Source organism: Suricata suricatta, chromosome 3, assembly GCF_006229205.1.
Source record: "Suricata suricatta isolate VVHF042 chromosome 3, meerkat_22Aug2017_6uvM2_HiC, whole genome shotgun sequence".
Classification (NCBI taxonomy): domain Eukaryota; kingdom Metazoa; phylum Chordata; class Mammalia; order Carnivora; family Herpestidae; genus Suricata; species Suricata suricatta.
This window is the reverse complement of record NC_043702.1, coordinates 174,463-195,483: the sequence shown is the minus strand read 5'-3', so window position 1 is coordinate 195,483 and position 21,021 is coordinate 174,463. Positions and strand designations below refer to the sequence as shown.

The window sequence follows — 21,021 nt, the reverse complement described above, 5'->3', positions numbered from 1 at the left end:
GGCCTCTGCGAGGGAGGGGGCTGCCGGTTTGGAGCCCCAGTGAGGCTGGCGCATCTGTGCAGAGCCAACGGGGGGGGGGGGGTGGCCTCCTCGTGTTGGCCAGTTTGGGCAGGTGTAACTGATTGTGAGCTTAGTTTTAAAGTTAGAAAGTGCCGGTTTTTCTGTTGAACTGTTTCCTGAAGGGGTGTCCTGTGTAACATTTTCTGTTCTGCAGAATCATTAGTACGATTTCAACTAAATTAACATCAATGGTAAAAGTGTTTTGTGAAGGGAAAGGAAGACTTAGTTCCATCTTAGACGTTGTGAAGCCCGAGATAACAAAGAGGAAGAGGAGGTGCTGCGCTTTTTGCTGGGACCTCACACTAGGCTGTGTTCCCCGCACCCGCCCTCTGCTGGGTAGAGCCAGTGGCTGTGTCCCACTCCAAGGTCAGGGGACCCGGGCGGGCCTTGAGTCCTGCACTCAGCAGGTGGGCCCTCTGTCCCCCAAACCAAATCTCTTTACAAGTTGAAAGTCAAACATCAGAAGTGCATGGATTTAGAAATGTGTCTTGGTCCCTTAGAGACCTTGATGGCCAGGAGCTTGCTGGTCTGGTCCGGGCGCCTGGGCCCGTGGGGAGGGAGGGCGACATGCAGGTGCTGGGCCGTGGCACCCACTCCAGTCGTGGGGAAGGCTGAGGGAGTCCTGTCCTCTGGGGCAGGGGGGACGGCCAGCACTCTGGTGGCCACACCGGGACGAGGGGTCCTTCTCTAGCTCTCCTGGTCAGAACTGCCACAGGTCCATGGGGCCCGTGCTGCTTTTCCAGGGTGGGACGTCGGGAGTCGCGGCTGGCTGGCATCTGGGGGGGTGTCTGGGCTCAGTGACAGAACGCGGGGGCTTCTCATTCTAGACTGTGGCTCGGTGACTCCCAGGGGACCCACCTTGAGCTGCATGTAGCCTTTCAGGTTTCCTCCTCACACTGTCCTTGGGAACAAACTGTCCCCATTTTTCTGGTGAGAACCGAGGCACAGAAAGGTCACTACCAAGTGAGGGTCAGCCTTCTGGCTCCACAGGATGGGGGGGTGGCTGCAGCTTGTTCCAGAGGCGGATTGGATGTGACATGCACCCCCTGGGGCAGTTTGCTGGAGGGGCAGGAGGAGGAGAAACAGTGGTGTGAGGGGCATGGGGGGCAGGGGGGACCTGCAGGTGGTATGTGCCCTCACTTTGAGGCTCCTGCTGATCCGGCAAGAGCTGGGGTCACTCCCTAGTCATTCATTCCTTGCAAGTGTCTCCTTGCTTGCTTTTGCCCCAGGCAGTAAAGGATCTGAGGCCACACAACCCGTAATTTTGTTAGCTGTGGCACGAAATTTGGTGACCGGCGTTAACTTATGGAACACCTCCCACTCCTTCTCCTCTGAAGCTGGCGTGGTGGCCCATAAAGCAGCGAGTAAACCTGAGGGACGCCCCTGCTTTGCGCTTAGCCACCTCTCATCAGAGGGGCCTCAGCTCTGATGCAGCGTGGTGGCCCTGCGACCTGTGCTGCACCCTGACGCAGCCCTCAGGCTTGTGAGCCATCCCTTCACCTGTGTTCACAGCTGTGGCCCTGGACGGACCTCAGACGTCAGAGCAGGACGCGTGTGGTCTTTTGGTGTTGTCACTTGAGCTCACACAAATCGTGTGCATCATTCTCCTTGAGAGGAGCTGTGGCTTTGAGTGTGCGCGTTCGTTAAAGCCCAGACACAGGTCCTGACTCGAGAGAGGGAGCGGAGGCCCCGCGGTGGTGGCAGCCCTTGTGAGAAGACGGAGTTGAATGCGGTCCAGCTCGGGAACCAGCAGTCCTCTGTAACAAGGGGACAGGGAGGCTCGGGCTTGGGCTGCCCCGGTTGACGTTGCCGCCGTGCCCGGGCACTCTGTGCAGTGAAGCACGGGGCTGCTCTGATGCTGCTTTTGGGCCAAGAGAAAAAAGGCAGAGCTGGATCTGGGCTCTGGAGCACCAGGGAGCTCTTCAGGCAGTGGACCCAGGGTCTCCTGTTGCCGTGGATTTCTGGGTTCACGGAGCCTCGCCTTCTCAGTGCGGTGTAATTGCGCGCCTTTGAGCCTTCGGTCCTGCGTCTTTGATAGTGATGATGCCAGCTGACCGTGGAGCCCTTCTGTATGCCAGCATCCGTGTGAGTGCCTCCTGGGGAGGTGGCTGATGCGCTCTGAGAGCATCTTGTCCCCCCCCCCCCCATTTTATGGGTAAGGAAATTTCTACACCGGGAGGTTGAGAAGCCCAAAGAACGTAGAACCCATGAGTGCCTGAGCTAGGATGTGAACCCCCAGTGCCAGCCCTGTACCCCTGGCAGCCCTGGGGGCTTGCACACAGCACGGACCAACATGCAGCAGTATTCATGCAGGAAACCGGGCGTTTGAGTCAGGGCATGGACATTTGTGCAGCGGGACGCTGTGAGGCTGTTGGACGTTGATGGAGCTCTGCCACTCTGTGGAGTGACCGTGTTGTCCAGAGTAGAGAAGGAAATCACAGGTGTGGTGCAGTTCCGTTTGTGGATCTGCATGTAGACCCTGGAAGGAGATTCACTGCTGGGCGTGAAGCTGCAAAGGATTTTTTATGATACTTTCATAGTTTTGGGGTTTTAAAAATTAATATGTCATTGTTACCAAAAGGTGGGGGTACTGTCAAAATAAATTCAGATATGGGAGAAACAATTAGGCTTTGGGAAGCTACAGGCAAAGGGGATAAGTGACAAGGTGCCGCTGAGGCCTGGAGGCCAGCAGATGAGAGCTGTGCATCCAGGGTTCCTTGTGGAGCAGCCAAAGAGCTGGGAGCCCAGGACCCGCCCAGTGCACCTGGCCTCCAGGCGTCCGTCTGCCCTGCCGGCTCTGCAGACTGCGTGCAGGGTTTCCTCGGCCAAGTCCCAAGGGCAGACAGGGACCCTGGGCCTCTCTAGTTGCTTAATTAAAGCGACACAGAGTAAAATGGTGCTCAGGTCTTGTTAGCCTCACACACAACAACTGTAGGAGGTGGGAGCAGCAGCCTCTTCATGGAGCATCAGTGACATGGAAACAGCTGCAGGGGCCCAGGGGTCTGGCTGTTTCTGGACTTTGTGCCCCGCCCCCCACAGCTGGCTGTCTCGTCCCCACGGCGTCGGGACACACGCTTCTAGGAGACATCTGTCTCCCCATCTGTTCAGTCTGCAGCTCCTGAGCGCACAGGGATGCGAAGGTTACTTTTGTTCTATAAAGGACAAAATGGCTTAAGTTTAAAACAGGTACTTAAGGGGCGCCTGACTCTTGTTTTTGGCTCAGATCATGGCCTCAGGGTCATGGGACCAAGCCTGGCACTGGGCTCCACACTGAGTGTGTAGCCTGCTTGGGACTCTCTCTCCCCCTTTCTCTCTCCCTTGCTCACGTATACACAGTGTCTCTCAAAAAATTTTTTTTAATTAAAAAAACTCTTAAAAAAAGGTGTTTAAGTTCTTCCCCGCCCTGGCCTGGCCCAGTGGGCCTCACAACGTGCTTGCCGGACAGTGAGGCAGCTAGCTGTCATGACCCCACGGAGACGCAGAATCCCACCCAGCTCTCTGTACAGAGATGCAAGAGACGACCTCTAATACTGTGCTGTAAAATCGTAAAAATGGGGTCACTCTGTGTTTGGTTTCAATAGCTACCCTGACCTACGACACTCTTCGATTTGCCGAATTTGAAGATTTCCCGGAGACCTCAGAGCCGGTGTGGATACTGGGTAGAAAATACAGCATTTCCACAGGTACTAGCCGCGGTGAGGCCTGCTGTGCTCATGGGGCTGTCTGCAAAAGCACGTGTAGTAACTGTTACCTGCTAACTTTGTGGAACATGTGATCTACCAAGTTAAGGTTACGTGTATTTTCTTCTTTTAAATGATCTCTAGAAAAGGATGAGATCTTGTCCGACGTGGCATCCAGACTCTGGTTCACGTACAGGAAAAACTTCCCGGCCATCGGTGAGTGCTCCTGATGTAACACATGGCGATGCGCCCGCCGTGTCTGGGGAGGGAACCTTACAGTTGACTTCTGGGGAGGGAACCTTACAGTTGACTTCTGCACGCCAGATACTGTTGCTTCGTTTAGTTGTCATGGCAGCCTATGGTAAGCAAGCTGGCTGAGGGCCCGCCCTGTTGTGGCAGCGTCTGGCCAAACCCGGGACTCCTGGTTCTTCTGTGGGTGGGCAAGTCGTGGCTCTCCTGGGACCTAAAGTCGAGGTAACAAGTCACAGCCAGCACCTCGACGTCCAGAACAGAATGGTGTGCCGCTCTAGGAGACTCTAGGTCGTGTGTCTGAGTGTTGTCCTGGGCTGTGGTCGCCCTGTATTGGCACTTTTTTTTTTTAAGTTTATTTATTTTGAGAGAGAGCAGGAGCTGGGGAGGGGTGAGAGGGGGGGAGGGGGGGAGAGAGGGAGAGAGGGAGGGAGAAAGAGAGAATCCCAAGGAGGCGCCACACTGTCAGCCCAGGGCCTGACAACGGACTGGATCCCACGAACCGTGACCTTGTGACCTGAGTCAAAGTCAGATGTTTTACCGACTGTGCCACCCAGGCACGCCTCCCTCCTGCCCCCACGGCCTTTTCCGATGTGCCCCACACTTAGCTGTGGGAGGGCTGAGGGGCAGCGTGCATCCACACGGGTGTACATACATACACTAGCATACGTCCCGCTGAAAGTGACCCTTCATCGTTGGGATTCTGGCGGTGAACAGAGGATGGACACCAGTGCGCTCGGCCTAGCCTTTGCCGTTTGGAGAACCCGAGGCCAGAGATTGGGCACCAGGAGGCCACAGCTCCCTCGTGGCTGGTCTCAGGCCCCTCACCCAGATGTCGTTTCCTGTGTCCCTTGAGTGAGGTGTGTGGCAGTGCAGAGAGAAGCGCTGCTGTGTGCGGAGACGAGGCCTGTGCCGCCAGGCGCCACTGTCTAGATGGGACCTGCCCGCCGCGTCCTGGGCTGGAGGCAGGGTGGGGTTGCCTGGTGGTGCTGGCAGGACACAGGAGGACGGGCTAAGACGAGCCTCACATGGTTTGGTAAAGTCATCGGGGAGAAGGTGGCCTGCCTATAAGGGCCACCACGGTCTCTTTCCTGCCCTGGCCACGCGGAGAGGACTAGTTTGTGTGGGAGCACTGTGCTGAGAGCCCCCGAGGCTCTGAGGTGACCTAGGGGGGGATGGTAGAGCCGGAAGGGGCCATCCTGGCATCTCTGCTCCTGCGGCGCCCCCTGCCTGCGGCATTGCGCCAGGGCTGGGCCCCGAGGGCATGCAGAGCTGGGCCGCCTTGGTGGTTCTGGGGCAGACAGGCGGCTGCTGGGCCCCAGGGCGGGCCTGCTTCCTGGGCGCAGGGTTGTTGCTGCTGAACCCCCAGTTCTGCCCCTGCTCCTGGCACCTGTGTCTCTGCCCTTCTGGGGCTTGGAAAAAGGCTCCTTATTCGATTTCAAGTTTCCTAGATTACTCGTGAGGCTTCGTGTCTTTATGTTTTCCAGATGTTCTTAATTCTCTGTGATGGACTTCTTGTAGTTTGGCCATTTTGAGGGGTTGGTGGGATGTGTCACTGCCCAGTAAATGTGCCCTTGGCATGACCAGGCTCTAAATGGCCTGTCACCTGGGGCGGAGGTGGCATCTTGTCCTTCTGCCAGTGGCTTCCTGGCTCACTGGGACGTCTGACAGTGAGGCCTGTCTGTCTGTCTGTCTGCCCTGCCAGGGGGAACAGGCCCCACCTCGGACACAGGCTGGGGCTGCATGCTGCGGTGTGGACAGATGATCTTTGCCCAGGCCCTGGTATGCCGGCATCTGGGCCGAGGTGAGTGCCGGCGCGGGGTGGCGGTGTTCCCAGCTGAGAGCACTGGGGCGAGGTGTCCCTGGCGGGGCAGAAACCGGGGCTCAGGCTTTTCTTGAGTCATGATCCCCTTGAGTTTCGTTAACTTAAAGCAGTGACCATTTTAATGAGTGTTTTCTTTCAGAAACTCTTTACATCACTGAAATTGCGTTCTCTTTGCTGCATAGATTTGTTTTGATGGGTTAGCATATATGTGTTTGGAATTCTGGGGAATTTGTTAACGTCAGCAAGGTTCTGGGAAGGGCATCCTCTGTAGCTTGAGTGTTCTAGAAGCGTAAGAACTTCCTCCTTTGGGCAACGCCAACCCCCCGCGCCTCCCTGATAGACTGGCGGTGGACGCAGCGGAAGACGCAGCCAGACAGCTACTTCAGCGTGCTCAACGCGTTCATCGACAGAAAGGACAGTTACTACTCCATTCACCAGATAGGTGGGCAACTGCAGATACGCCGGTCCCAGCCTCCCGGAGCAGGCTGAGCCGCGGGGCTCCCCTGAGGGCCGGGGTGTGCGGGGCGTGAGGCCACCTGGCCCGCACCTGGCGGGGGCTGTGAGAGCCGGAGCTCTGCGCCCTTCACGGGGTCCGCCCTCCTCGTGTGGATCGTGTTCTCACGTGGGGCAGAAGTAGAGGCATAGCTCTGAGTGACCTGCCCCCCTGCTCCTGACCGCAGGGCTGGGGTCCTGGCTCACAGGGAAGGACAGGCTTTGACTCGGCCTCCGCGCCTCTGGGAGGAAGTGTCCTGTTGTCGGAGGGAGGTCCTGTGGGGGGGACTTCCTGTGGAGGGTTTCTGCTGCCACTTCCGGGGGGTCTTGGTGCCTGTCACTAATGCCATCTGTTTCCCTTTCCTGCAGCACAAATGGGAGTTGGCGAGGGCAAGTCCATCGGCCAGTGGTACGGGCCCAACACAGTCGCCCAGGTGCTCAAGTACGTGCCAAGCTCTGTCCTTCCCGCGTCCCTGGGGGTGGCGTGAGCATGCCCCGTGGGTGCGCACTCTCCTGAGTTTTGGTTGCTGAAGGAAGTGGGGGGTCTTTTCCCCTCACGGCTGTCCTGAGGTTCTTCACAGGTGGCCACACCACGTGGTCTCCCGTGTGGTGCTGATAAATGAACACCTTCACCTGGATGTGAATTGGGCAGGGCCTGTGGGTGTCACGTGGACCTGTCTGCTGGTGCTTCCGGAGGGTTCACCCTGGTCTGGAGTGACAGCAGTACCCCGTGGGTGCTGTGTGGCTCTGCCTCTGTGCTGACCCACCCTTCCTGGGGCACTGTGTCTGCTGCTTTCCCTCCGCGTCCTGACTAGTGCACCTGTCCTCACTGCCTGTCGCCCCAGGCTCTTCCCTGGCTGCTCGCTCAGCGGGTCTGAGCCGGGCCTGGTCTCCTACTTCTCTGCCCGGCTACCCTGGTGGCGTTCTCTGGGTTTCTCCAGGGTGCTGCCTTCTCTCACACATCCATGTCCTAGCTGAGCCCCGAGCCCACCTACCGTCCGTGTCCTTATTTAGCTCCCCATTTCCTCAGCCCCCACCGCAGGCCATCAAGGGCCCTGGGCCCTGCCCTGCGTGCCTCGGAAGCATAGTCTGTGGGGACAGTCAGTCTCCTTGCGTGGTGTGTGTGTGCGGTTGGTGTGGCCTGTATGCCTGACCTGTTTGCACAGCCAGTGTGTGTGGTTTGCAGGTTGCTCTGCCTGTGTGGTCTGTGGTGCACGTGGCCCGTGTGTAAGTGTTATGCATGGTTTGCATGTGTTCTCTGTGGTCTGGTAGTCTGCATGGATGGGCTCTGCGTGTTCCGTGAGCTCGTGGGGTCTGCCCGTGGGGTCTGTGTGCGGGCTCTGCGTGTGGCTCTTCTTGTCTCTGCCACCCCCTCACTTGGAGTCCCTGCTGCTGCTCCAAAGCAGCTCCTTTGAGATTGCTGTCAGTCTAGTCGTCACATCTGAAGGCCAAGTTTGGGTCCTCTGTTTACTCCGCTGTGCAGCAGGTAGCCCTCGACACAGGTGTCCTCTCTTGGAAACCCTGGGCTGCACTGCCATGCTCTCTGGTCCCTGTCGATGCCTCCGTTGTGGCCGCTTCACCCCACCCGGGAGCACCCCAGGGCTGGCCTGGGCCCTGGGCCGTTTCTTCTCTCCCCGTCAGCACCAGCCTTAGCTGTTGTGCGCGCACATGGCTCCCAGAGCCCAGCCTCCAGACCCAGGTCCACACACTTCCTCAGCATCACCCGTTAGGTGTCTGAAGGGCAGCTCAGCCTAATGGCCAGAACCCAAAGCCAACCCCCTCCCCATCCCCAGCCTGTTCTCCTACCTGGGTGGCAGTGCCGTGCCAGATCTATAGCCAATGACTGGGATCCGGGCAGACGCAGCACGCCCCATCCAGAGTGTCCAGACTCTAACCAGCACTCACTGCCTCCCTGTCCTCACTCTGGCCCAAGCCCCGTCTTTTGCCTCCTCCTTGGTCATCTTTTTCTCTGCTGTCCTCCAGTCACTTTTGAAACAGCAGTACATAGTCCCTTCATAAAGTGCAAGATGACCGTCTGCCCCTTCTCTGCTTAGGACTGTCCCAGAGCGTCCTGGCCAAGTGCAGGGAAAGCAGCAGGGGCAGGCAGGGCCGCTGATTCCTCTGCCCCCTCTGGGCTCACTCCCAGGTACTGGGCACCTGCCCCTTGACTGCTCCCCACACGTCTCTTCTCTGGAACGTCCACTTCACAAGGGGCTGCTCTGTCCCTTGTGTGTCCTTCCAGGGGTTTCGGGCCCGCACCTGGCCCGCACCATGAGAGGGGAGAGCCAGTGGAGTGCTGCACACGCTCCCCTGGCCTCCCATCGGGAGCACCTCTGCGTGGCCGTCCCGTGCCCTCCACGTGCTCCCCGGACATACCAGGTCCTCCCTCTCACCGGAGCAGCCCCTCCTTGTCACCCAGCACCCAGGCGGAGCTTGCCCGCCGTCCTGCCACACCTTTGGTTGCTCTCAGGGTTTCTTCAGAATCTTGAGTCTTTGGCCTCAGTTCTTTTCTGCTGCTGTGCACAGCTGTGAAACCAGGTGGCTCTGGGAGAACACGAAGTGCTGGCCAGCCCAGCACTTCCGGAGCTGCGTGTGATGGTGCTGGGAGGAGAGGGGGCCAGGCTCACACCCCCTTTCCATGTGCAGCTGCGTCGGGAGGCGATGCCGCACAGGACCCTCGTGTGGGGACTGTGTCCACAGGTGGAGCTGCAGTATCGGAGGGCACACCCGGCCCAGGTCAGGGCAAGCAGGCTGCGGCCTTGGCCTTACTCCTGCCAACAGCGCCAAACGTCTGGGCTGTAGTCTTTCTCCTTCACAGAAGCCGCTGGAGCATTTGGTACTCCTTGCTTCACCTGCTCTGCACAAGGGAAATGTCTTTGAATTGTGAAGGCTCACAGTGTGTTCTCCCCCTTTTCTGTCAGGAAGCTTGCTGTCTTCGACACGTGGAGCGCCTTGGCAGTCCACATAGCGATGGACAACACGGTGGTGATGGAGGACGTCAGTAAGTGACGGGAGCACGTGGTCGGCAGGGACCCCTCACTCTCTTCCAGTGCACGCCAGGCTTGGGGGAACGCCTGGCTTCTCTGCAGAGCCGGGTCCCTTAGCGTCCCGTGGTGCTTGTGTCCTCGCTGCAGAGTTCATGTCCAGGTGTGCTGGGTCAGCCCCTCACAGGCATCCATGCCCCTCGAGGAAAGGCAAGAGCAGCTCTCTGCTGCACGGTCTCGGGCCAGGGCGTAGCAGGAAAGGGTAGCATAGCTTCATTCCTCCCTCTGGAAGGATCCACGGGAAACCTGGAGGAGTCCAGGCAATCCGAAGTTTCTGTCCAGGAGGAAAAGGACAGCACGGCCCGGCAGTGAGCTTGGGGCATGGGGCTCGGAGCTCAGAGCACGCGTCCCTTTGTGCAGCCAAGCTGACAGGACAGGACTCCTTTAAATGTCTTGGTTTTTCTCTTGGGAACATCTTTTCCCTGTGGTTTCCCAGATCTCCCTCTCTCCAGTTTTGTTGAAGGTCCTTACCTAAGAAAGAGCCCTGTGAGCGAGCTGGTCTGCGGCACAAGTGCGCCTGGGCCACGGCACCACTGCTCCCCATGGCTGGCTGGCCCTCCCCCTCTTCAGCGGGGGGACAGTGTTGGGCCTCTGGCAGACCGCGGTGCTCTGCCTGGCCAGCCCTCCCTGCCTACCACCGCTGGTCCCTGGGGGCTGGCCGATGGGGCCCTCTAGAGTAGGACGCGTACTTTTTCCTGTCTTCTTCTCGCGTTCTATCTCTAGGAGTGTTAGCGACACGTTGGGAACTATGGAAACATACAGAGAGTGAGGGAAACAACACTTGATTTTCTCACTTGGAAAACATTCCTGTTGACGTGCAGACAGAGTCCCCTCCCGCGCGCGTTCCGTTTCTGAGAGCAGTCCTCACGGGGCGTCACAGTGGCCTCTTCCATCAGCGGGACGTTCCCGTTGCTGGTCGTCTGCTCACTTCCCAGTGTACGTCAGGGCTTTTTGCCCCCGTTAGGGGGGGCACCACTCACCTAGGGTCCACCCAGTCACCCGCCCCGCCTGTCTGCAGACGAGCAAGCTTGGCACTCCTGTGTGGTGCCAGGAAGGGCTGAGAGACGGCTGCCCTCTGGAGCCTCCATTCCTCGGTCTGGAGGGTGCTGGCGGGCACCTGGAGGGGACCCAGCCGTGTGCCTGGACGCTGGTGCCCGGCTCTTGGGATGTCAGGTCGCCCGTGGCAGTGCTGCCCGAGCTTGTCTCGGGGCAGCCAGGGTCTGTTCTGGAGAGGGTTCCCAAAGGTGGCTGCCCGGCCGTGATCATGGTCCCAGGTTCCTCCGCTTGAGTCAGAAGCGCTATGGGGACGTCATGGGGACGACTCAGGAAGAGCAGCTCCAGAACCCCACGAGCAAGGACACGGACTGAAGGAGCGCAGTGACATGGGGGCATGAGTAGATGGACGTGCTTCTGAATGGCTGCGCTAATTGCTTTTGATTAGAGGAGCCACAGGGAAGGCCCCCGTAAGTCAGATGCTTAATCAACTGAGCCACCCAGGTGCCCTCAGCAGCAGAGGCCTTCGAGCAGCCTGTTTGTAGTCACGGTCGCCTCAGGTGACAGGTGTCAGAGAGAAGGCTTGGATTCAGCAAAGCAAATGGTGGCCACAGTAGTGGCCAAGCAAGGGCTGTTCTTCTTGTTAGTGCTGCTTGTGCAGTGGTTGGCTGGGCGGCCCCCCGGCGTGGAGTGGTTATGGCCGGAGGCTCCCCCAGTGCGGAGTGGTTATGACTGGAGACACCCCCCCCCCCCCCGTGTGGATCGTTATAGCCGGAGGCCCTCCCCCAGCGTGGAGTGATTATGGCTAGGAGCACCCCCAGTGCGGAGTGGCTATGGCCGAAGGCCCCCCAGTGTGGGGTCATCATAGCCAGAGGCCCCCCAGTACAGAGTGGTTATGGCCGGAGGGGGCCCCCCCCACCGTGCGGAGTGGTTATGGCCGGAGGCCCCCCAAGAGGCCCTCCCGGGGAAGCTGCTGGCTTCCTTCCTTCTCTCCACTTAAGACGAGGTGTGCTGGGCAACGGGAGGCCTTGCTGGTTGAGATGTCCTCGTGCCCACCCTCCTTGGGGGCCTGGCCAGGACACTCAGAGCAGCCTTTGCCCCCACTAGCACTTGCTGTCGATGGGTTTAGGCCTCCGTGAGTACAGAATACTGAGAGGCCCTCGGATCTGGGGAGGAATCACAGATTGAAAGAGGCAGTCTGGGGTCGCGCACAAACGAAGGCAAAGTAAGTACTCGTACATCGGAGGAAGCACATGGGGCCAGCATCCTGGTGGCAGAAACAAAGCCAAGCAGCGGTGACTGTGGCTGGGGTTTTCAGGAGGTGAGGACAGCGACCGTGCGGGAACAGGAGGGAGCCTCCCTGTGCGAGTGGCCGTGGTCTGTAGAACGGAAGACCTCCGACTTTTTAATCAGAGTTCTTCAGTTATGTCTATTTCTGGTGACATTCCCCAGCTGCGGAGAGAAGGAGTCACTTCTAAAAGCGCCCAGACGAGGATGAGAATAAACTGTGTGTGAAGAAAGGCGACCACGCTGGCCTGTCTCCCTGCCACAGGCACTGGCGGGGACAGGGCAGCGTCCCAAGACGGCCGCCTGGCTCGCTGGGCGCACAGGCGGTGGTCCGCTCTGGTCACTGAGAGAAACACGGGGAGCTTATGTGCGGTCAGAACTCGAGGACGGCACGACAGTCCCCGGGGGGCGCCTGGTGCACATGAAAACCCCTTGTTTGGTGACGGCAGGATGTTTACAAGGTCACGGGCCACATGCAGATTTGGTGAGTCCACAAAGTGCAGCAGTGATGGGCCCTAGACCCGTCTTCTTGAGCCGATCCGTGCGAGGGTCCGTGCTCGCGGTGAAGACGCAGTGAGCGAAGTGTGAGGGTCCGTGTCGTGGAGACGCAGAGCCAGGGGGCAGAGCGTCCCAGAACAGCCCCCGAGTCTGCGCAGCAGATCTGCCGTAAACAGACCTGGTGACGGAGTCCCGGTGCGCCAGACCCCACAGCGCGAGGGCTCAGCAGATAGCGGTCAGCCCAGGTTCTGGCTGCAGAACCGCCGTCTCTGAGGTGCTGTTTGTATCAACTACTGCAGACTAAATAGAAGAAAACACAAAACTCTACTACCTAGGAATTTCAAACCTGCCTTAGGTTTTTGGGTCAAAAGAAGTGAAGTTTACAGATTCTGTATCAGAATCTTAGGTGTATTTTCAGTACTGGTTACCAGACAGTAAAAATTGAAAATACAGGAAGTGAGCACATAGTTCAAGAAGTTAGGAAAAGAACAACAAAACTGGCTGAAGAAATCCAGGGAGAGTGGTGTTCGCAAAGACAAATTAATGATCAATGATTTAGAGGAAGACATTGTAGAACTAGCGAACTCTGCAGCTGGCGTTTTTGAAACCGCAGTAACACACGACAGGTGACCTCATCAAGAGAGAACGGGGCGGGGCGTGGGGGTGGCTCAGGTCATGATCTCGAGCCCCATTGAACTCACTGCTGTCAGTGCAGAGCCTGCCAGATCCTCTGTCCTCTCTCTGCCCCTCCCCCACTTGCAGTCTCTCAAAAATAAACCTTAAAAAAAAAAGAAAAAGTCCAGAAAACTGTTTTTAGAAATTAGAAGGTTAGATTCCGACACCAGTTCTGATACGTGGGCTCCCTCCCCTCACAGCAGAGCTGTCCTGGGACACCCGCTGGCTGTGCTACATTGTAACCCAGTTGCACATGGCGCTGAGGGAGCATCCCACAAGACGACCACCTCCCGCCCCCAGACCCCAGAGCCAAGTCCAGGTTGTGGCCTGTGCTTCTGAGCGGTAGCTGGGAGGTTCTGACCACGCTTTCTTTGGGTTCTTCTAATCGACTAATTTGCTGGGGCGACTCCCGGAACTCATTAGCGAGACTCCCAGTGTACTCTAAGGGACCCCACTCAGGAACAGCTGCGTAGAAGGGGCGTGGGGCTCTGCGCCCTCTCTGGAAACACCACTCTCCCATGTGCTCACCCACCCTGACGCCTCTGAACCCGGCCCTTCTGGGTTTCTACGCAGGCTCCGGTACACAGGCGTGGTCGGTCGCTGGCCATTGGCGATCAGTGCAGCCCTAGCCCCTCTCCCCAGAGGCCGGGGGTGGGACTGGAACTTCCAGCCCGTCCACAGAAGCTTTGGGGAAGTCATCTCGTTCATACGACGAAAGACACTTGTGTAGCTCTCATCACTTAGGAAATTTAAAGGGTTTTAGGAGCTCTGTGCTATAGAAGTAGGAAAAACATAATATGTTTCTCCTAGTAAATCACAATATTAATATTCAAAAAAATTTTTTTTATGTCTTTATTTTATTTTGAGAGAGACAGAGAGTGGGCAGGGGAGGGGCAGAGAGAGAGGGAGACACAGAATCTGAAGCAGCCTCCAGGCTCTGAGCTAGCTGTCAGCACAGAGCCCGACGCGGGGCTTGAACCCACGAACGTGAGATCTGACCTGAGCCGAAGTCGGAGGCTTAACCGACTAAGCCACCCAGGCGCCCCTGTAAATCACAATATTAAAAAAAAAAATTAGCCAGAGAAGAAGAAAAAAAAGTTGAATCCTTCCCTCGCCCATTCTTTCACTTTCTGACCAGGGATATTTAAGAAATGTTTATTTATTTTGAGAGAGTGTGTGAGCACCCATAGGGGAGGGGCAGAGAGGGAGGGACAGAGTCCCAAGCAGGCTCTGTGCTCAGTGCAGAGCCCCTAGGATCATGACCTGAGCTGAAGTCAAGAGTTGGATGTTTAACTGATTGAACCACCTAGGCGCCCCAACTGCGTATTTTGAGAAATTCCAATCCTGTGTTCATTCAGCCACTAACCTCCCTCCTGCGTCCCCAGTTGGGGGTCCTGGGGTGCGGCTGCTTTCTCGCCACTTGACAGCCCTGGCCTGTGGTCCAGGGGCCTTGCAGCCTCCTCTGGTCTGATGGTTCGCCCTCTTGGTTTATTTTCCTGGTTTTTTATAGCACTGACCTCTTGAAGGACCCAGGCCGATTTGGTACAAGGCCCCACATTCGGAGTTTTCGCCTCCTCCTGCTTAGATCTGACCAGTCCCCAGTGTCATCCGCAGAGCGCCGCCCTGGGGCACTGCCCACCGCCAGTGCCTCGTCGGGGCAGCTGCTTGGCTGCATCTCTGTTCTGTGACCACTGAGGACCCCAGGGTGACGCGGAGTAGGAGTTGAGGATTTTGCCTGTGCTGTGGCTTCGCAGCCATCTTTCCCTCCACGCTTCCTGGCTGGCTCACTGACTGGCCTTCTTGAGAAGAGCCCTCTCTGCCCTCCTCCTCCTCTTCCTCCTCTTCCTCCTCCTCATTTAGATTTGAAAACTTTGGGAGTCATTGGACTGGTGGATTCTTTTTATTCAGTGGATTACCCGTTATACGTTATGGCACTTACTGTTCCAAATACAGCAAGTGGGCGTCCCATTGGGCTCGTGCTGGCTTCTGACGTGTTCTGTTGTTTTCATTGGTTGGCCCTCCGTGTTGGGAGTTAAGTAGATTCAGGCTCACCACGTATGCTCTCGGCCCCAGGCCTGGGGTCTGTGGTTTCCTGGAGGAGCCCTGGTTCCGCGTAGGCAAGGTGATCAGAAACCAGTGACTGGGCACTGGCCGCGCTGGGGCCGCCGGAGTGTCCCCATCCCCACCGCCAGCCCCTTGTCAGCACGTCAGTTGAGAATCACTGGCAGGTGTAGACCGCAGCCTACACGAGGGAGGGAAGGCTGCTCAGTGCTGAGGGGCTGGACCCGCGCCTCCACGGAGCCGTCTCATCGCTCTCTGGGGCGCACGGCCGTGTTTGCTTGCCCGGTTTTGTGGGACGCTTTACTTCCCAGCAACAATTATATATTGGGCGTGCATAGGAAGCGTTTGAATTCTGTTTTTTCTCCATGGGCGGCAGGATCTTTGACTCTATTTTCCAAGTTTGAATTGTGTTTAAGCATTTGGCTTTTTATACCTTCCTTTTTCCTGTGACTGGTTGATCGCAAGCTTGTTCTTGTTGGTGAACGTCTGTCCTCCCTGCTCAGCCCCTGACAGCCCGTCTCCTTCTTGCAGGAAGGTTGTGCAGAGATGGCCTTCCATGTGCGGGGGCCGCTGCGCTGCCCGCCGACCCCAGCCGGCACTGTAACGGCTTCCCCGCCGGAGCCGAGCTCAGCAATAGGCCGGCACCGTGGAGACCGCTGGTGCTCCTCATCCCCCTGCGCCTGGGGCTCACGGACATCAACGAGGCCTACGTGGAGACGCTGAAGGTGGGTCTGTGCTGGTGTCTTCTCGCCCAGCGGCAGGGGGATTAAAATACCGCTTGTTGCTAAAACTCCCCTGTTGTGGCAATGCCGGTACCCTGTGGGCTCCTGGCCTCGCCCCGAGCCGTCCTAACCACCTCTGCACTGGCCCCTGCCCCCCTGTTCCTGGTCCCCACCAGCCCTCAGCCTCGGAACGCCATCGCCCTTTCCCCCGTGCCTGCGTGCGCTGAGCGTGGGCTGCTCTGAGCCTGGTCCGTACCTCCTGGCGCCCAGTTCCCCTTCCACAGGCCCACCGCCTCCGTGGAGCTTCCCCAGACGTGACTGCAGACTCCCTGGCAGATGAGCTCTGTGGGACCACATCTTCCCACTCTACTTCCCGTTGTTTCCCCGGTGGGCCTGGGGCCGGCAGGGAAGATGCTCTGCCCCCCGGAGCACACAGAGCGGCCGTCGGGTGCCTAGTGCCGCCCCCCCACCCCCCACCCCGCGTGCTCAGCCGCCCCGCCTCCCCCGTGTCCCGCAGCACTGCTTCATGATGCCCCAGTCCCTGGGCGTGATCGGAGGGAAGCCCAACAGCGCCCACTACTTCATCGGCTACGTGGGTGAGTGGTGGGTGTGCGGGGCGCTCAGGCGGGTCAGAAGCTGAGCGACCTCAGGGCGTCTGCCTGACTCAAGGTGTCCAGTTCCCAAGGGTGGTCTGTGTCCCTTCTTGGCCGGTGCTGGCCTTCGTGTGCCCTCTTCTCCCCCGTCCAGTTCCCTGCCACCCGCTGGCCCTCCCGGCCTGTGCTGTCCAGGCACGTGAGTCTCGGCGCAGTGGGTCTGAACGGGGGCCCCAGCCACCTGCCCGCTGACGCCCTGTCCTCCGCGCAGGCGACGAGCTCATCTACCTGGACCCACACACGACACAGCCCGCGGTGGAGCCCGCTGGCGGCTGCTTCATCCCGGACGAGAGCTTCCACTGCCGCCACCCCCCCAGCAGGATGGGTGTCAGGGAGCTCGACCCGTCCATTGCCGTGGTGCGCCCCCCATCTCCCCCCCTCCCCCCGCCCCGGGCCACGCAAGCTGGCCTGCCGGCCATCCTGTGCCCAGGCCCACTGCTTCGCGATGAAAGTTTGAGAAAGAGTTCAGATTTCTGTGGTTTTCCCCAGCCCATTGGAGTGGGTGTTCCGTTCCCTGGTTTAGGGTGCAGAGGCCACAGAAGGGTTAACAGTGTCCATGAGCTACTCAGGCCCGCCGTGGCCCTCACGGCCTCTGCGTGGCGGGAGCGAAGTGAGAGTGAGCTGCCCCTGCGTAACAGCGGTACCCGTGCCGCTCATGCCCCGCGCCGCCTCTGTGGGCTTTTTGTTTGACCTCGAAGTTTTCTGACGTCCGTGCCTGTGCGATCATTCTTAAGAATGAGCGTCCTTCTCTCTTGATTCCAAGGCTGGGATCTGGGGATGTGACTTGTGTGAACTTCGTGCTTTCAAAATGTACTTGATGGGGAAGGAGGCCTGAAACACCTGGGAGTAACGCTGTCCCCTGGGGACTGAGTCACAGACGAGGCAGATCGGTCCTGACACCGACGTCTGGATGCGGGGTCTGTGGGTCTTGCGTCGCGTCCTGAGGGTGGCGGGACGTGGCTGGAGCTGGTGGGTCGAGTCCCCGTCCAGCCAGCGTGGAGTACGCTGTCGCACGGAGTGCATCTCGGTGGCTGGCCGAGGCCACTCCACGGGCAGCCTGGACGGCCAGTGCCTCGAGGCCGCGTCCTCACCTGATCGGGAGGGAGCCGAGCGTGGGCGCCTGGGGAGAAGCTGTCTGCCCGCAGGGTGCTGCCCCCGCCCCTGTGTTCGTGGGGAGACTGGTCATTCCGGTGGTGCCCAGCGCCCGGGTCTCCCTGCTTGTGTGGCGCGCCGCGGGTCCTTTGCCACCAGCCAGGCCGTCACGGTGAACGAGGCCTCAGTGCCTGGGCCATCGGAGCCTCCAGAGGAGGGCGGATGCCACTTCGCGGTCCCCACAGCGCCCCAGGGGCCCTGCTCGTGCGCCAGGCTGCGTGCCGCTCACTGTGGCCTTCGTTCCAGGGGTTCTTCTGTCAGACTGAGGCCGACTTCGACGACTGGTGCCAGCACGTCAGGAAGGTGGGTGGCTCCCCCCTTCCCCACGCCGCCTGCGGGGCGAGGAGGAAGTCTGGCCCGGTTGGGGTTCTGCCTCCCTCGGGCACCTGTGCCACAGCCCTCGCGTGGTCGTGGCTTGTGGCATCGGCCTCATGTGTGGGGAGTGCGGGCACAGACTTTGCTCGTGAGCCTGGGTTTCTGGCTCATTGGTGTCGTGTTGACGAGGGGAGGCGGGACGTGGCATTTGCCTCCAAGCCTGCCGCCCGTGCAGATGCCCGAGAGCGGGGGCTGCTGCCCCCTTCTTGTCCCCAGTTCCCTCTGCTTGGTGGGCGGGGGGCGCTGGGGCCGTGTCCCGAGGGCCGCATCTGATGCCACATCTGCTGACAGCTCTCGCTACTCGGGGGCGCCCTGCCCATGTTTGAGCTGGTGGACCAGCAGCCTTCCCACCTGGCCTGCCCCGACGTCCTCAACCTGTCCTTAGGTGAGTCTGGGGGCCGCAGGGCCACATCTCAGGTGTGGGTGTGGTATGGTCTGTGTGACGTTCTGTCCCTGTCTCTCTGCTTCCCCAGGTCTTGCTCCAGTTGCTTTTGACCTTTAAGATTTGTAGGACCCCAAATGTCACCACTTGGTGGTGTGTGTGTGGGACCAGGGGTCACCCAACAGGCCATGCCCTGTCCCAAGTGGGCCGTACAGTCTGCCGCCTCTTCCCTCCCCTCCCACAGCCCCCTGGGTTCCGTCAGGTCTCCAAGACGGCCCGGAGCCAGCTCTGGGCTGGCAGGCCACACGTGGACCCCGTTTCCTGCTGCTCATGGGCTCCTTGCCCCAGCCTTTGCCCTCAGCCAGGCCCTCCGCTCCTCCAAGGGCAATCTGTTGCTGTCGTACAGAAAACCAGGCCTCGGCGGGAAGGCCGTGAACGCATCCCGTTCACGAAGCCATCGGTCTCCGGGACGATGACGGGGCCCGTGTCCTTGCCCCTCCGCAAAGACCCTGACGGAACCCAGAAGGGAGGGCTGCGTCCCTGTCTCTGTTCTCTCCTCACACAAGCCTCGGGGACTCTGCTGCCTGCTTATCCTGGCAGAAGCCCAGGTGGCCGAGACCGAGGTGTCCCCGGCCCCTGCCGCACCGAGGGCGGATGGGCCAGAGACAGGGTGTGGTGGGCCATGCACCCACAGGCGCAGGTCGCTTGGTCCCCACGCCCCGGATATCCCAAGCCAGGCGCCTGATAAGCTGTTGTCTCGTTTCTCCTAGATTCTTCCGATGTAGAGCGACTGGAAAGATTCTTTGACTCAGAAGACGAAGACTTTGAAATCCTGTCTCTTTGAAAATCCTGGAATTGGGGGACACTTTCCACTGGCCCTCACTGGGGGCACCTTCGAGAGCCCAGACCTGCCCCGGGGTGCTCAGTGCCGCCGCACTTCATCCAGCCTGCCGGTCCGCTGAGCACCCGCGCCCCATGCCGCCTCTGCCCTCACACGGAGCCCCGCTGTGAGCCCTGTGCTGCTCGGGCCCAGAGGGCTCGGCCACGTGATAAGGCACCAGCCCACAACCACCGAGGCAAGCCCAGCGCAGCCGGGCCAGGAGCCCCCGAGAACAGGGCCCTTCACCTCGCAAGCGCTGTCCCCGCCACACTGCCGGCCCCGCGCTTGTACGTCGCCTCTGCCTTGCTTCCTCCTGGGCACTCGGTTCTGGGTTCGCTTTGGAATTAAAGTTGTTCGAAGTCGCAAGGACATGAATCTCTGTCCTGTCCGCCTTGGAAGACCTGCAGGGCGGGTGCGTGCGGCGGGACACCTGTGGACCTGGCCCCCCCCCCCCCCCCGCCCCCCCGCCCCCGCGCTTTCTCAAGGGCTACCTCGGGGGCACCAGGCCGCAAGAGTCACGGCAAGGCTTCTCCTGGATTTGGGGAGAGAAGTAGCAAAGGGGTGGGGCGTGGTGGAAATCCAAAGATGTCCTCCTGCGTGTGACTCTCGAGGACAGGGACACGCCTAGCCCAGGGCGTGCCTTCCTCATGTCTCCCCTGTGGGGCCCGGTGTCGAAGACGCCCCGCGTGCTGCTGCTTGCTCGCCACTGGCTTCCCCCCAGTCAGGTCTGGGTTGGGTAGGGGAAGGGCTGCCCTTGGCCCCCAGGCCCTTCCTCCGGCTCCCCGTTCTCGGAGCCGCCGCCTCTCTGGCGGTTTGGGGCCAGAGGGTAACGCCTACAGCCTGACGGTGCGGGACTGGCGCCCTCTCCCCCGAGCGCCAATGGGAGACGCGTCGGTCCAGACCCTTCTCGGCATTAACGTCAGCGCCTGCAGCCTTCAGCCCCCGCACTCTGGCCCCGGACGGCCCCGGTCCTCCCGCTGGGATGGGGTGGCAGGGCTCCGGGTCCCTGCCTGTGCGGGCGTGTGTCCCGTCCGGAAGTGGAGCCAGGGTCGTGGGAGGCTGGCTGCAGCCCTCTGGACCACACACGTGCCGCCGCTACCACGGGCTGGGGGCGCGGGGCGCTGCCACAGCCCTGCTTGTCGGTACGACCCGGAGGCGTGGGCGACAGCCTGCCTCACGCGGAGCTTTGTTTCGTGTTTTGAAAAAGGCTTACTGAAGAGAATGTCGTTCATTCCTCGTAGCGTAGTTTGCGATTCTTTATGGCAAATAATAACCGTTTCAGTAGAAAACATTTTGTTGCCTGCTGTGTCTTGATTTCTCCTGGAGTTCCAGGTGGATGTGACAAGAGTGTTTCTGGGGCACATGGCGCCGCGGGAAGATTCTGGGGTGCGGCTCTGGTGAGGCTGCCCTTGGCCTCCTGGTCCCAGAGAGAGAGACACAGGAACCGGATTGCAGGAGGACGCACAGCGGCTCCTCCTCTGACGAGGGGCTGTAGTGCCCCCACGTGCTGTTCGCCTTGCTTTCTTTCTTTTTTTTTAATGTTTGAGAGAGAGACAGACATGAGTGTGAGGGAGGGAGGAGCAGAGAGAGGGAGGGAGGGAGGGAGACAGAATCTGAAGCAGCTCCAGACTGAGCTGTCAGCACAGAGCCCGACACAGGGCTCGAACTCACAAACGGAGATCAAGACCTGAGCCAAGGTCGGACGGTTAACCCACTGAGCCCCTCGGGCACCCCAGCCTTGGTTTGATTTCTGAAAGCAGCGTCCTGCCAAGAGGGCCGAGACCACTGGCCTTGTCCGATCATCTTGGCACCCCCACCTGCCCTCTGCCACAGCTGCCAGGGGACAAAGGCAGAGGAGCTCCCCAGGTCAATCGGTCCAGGAGCCCTCAGAAGGCATCCGCAAGGCTGCTTCTGGCTGGAGGCCCGGCCAGTGTTGGCCCACCTCCTCCCCTCTCCCAGAAGCCAGGGCGCCACCTCTGAGCCCTCCTGCCAC

The 21,021-nt window shown here is 59.7% G+C and overlaps 1 protein-coding gene across 4 annotated transcripts in view; it reads left to right on the top strand.

Moving 5' to 3' along the window:
- Positions 1–20,319, top strand: part of ATG4B (autophagy related 4B cysteine peptidase) — a 25,002-nt gene extending 4,683 nt beyond the window's left edge. For 2 of the 4 annotated variants that reach the window (XM_029933490.1, XM_029933492.1), the window contains 12 exons: positions 3,642–3,743; positions 3,885–3,956; positions 5,695–5,793; positions 6,155–6,256; positions 6,676–6,748; positions 9,228–9,307; positions 15,396–15,589; positions 16,104–16,182; positions 16,451–16,596; positions 17,638–17,694; positions 18,058–18,151; positions 18,919–20,319. In XM_029933490.1, the coding sequence (XP_029789350.1) occupies positions 3,642–3,743; positions 3,885–3,956; positions 5,695–5,793; positions 6,155–6,256; positions 6,676–6,748; positions 9,228–9,307; positions 15,396–15,589; positions 16,104–16,182; positions 16,451–16,596; positions 17,638–17,694; positions 18,058–18,151; positions 18,919–18,992 (1,172 nt within the window). In that variant the 3' untranslated portion in view covers positions 18,993–20,319. Of the gene's footprint in view, positions 1–3,641; positions 3,744–3,884; positions 3,957–5,694; positions 5,794–6,154; positions 6,257–6,675; positions 6,749–9,227; positions 9,308–15,395; positions 15,590–16,103; positions 16,183–16,450; positions 16,597–17,002; positions 17,157–17,637; positions 17,695–18,057; positions 18,152–18,918 lie in introns of those variants that run through there. The other 2 variants (XR_003906373.1, XM_029933491.1) reach the window with 2 other exon arrangements.
- The last annotated feature ends 702 nt before the right edge of the window (positions 20,320–21,021 follow it).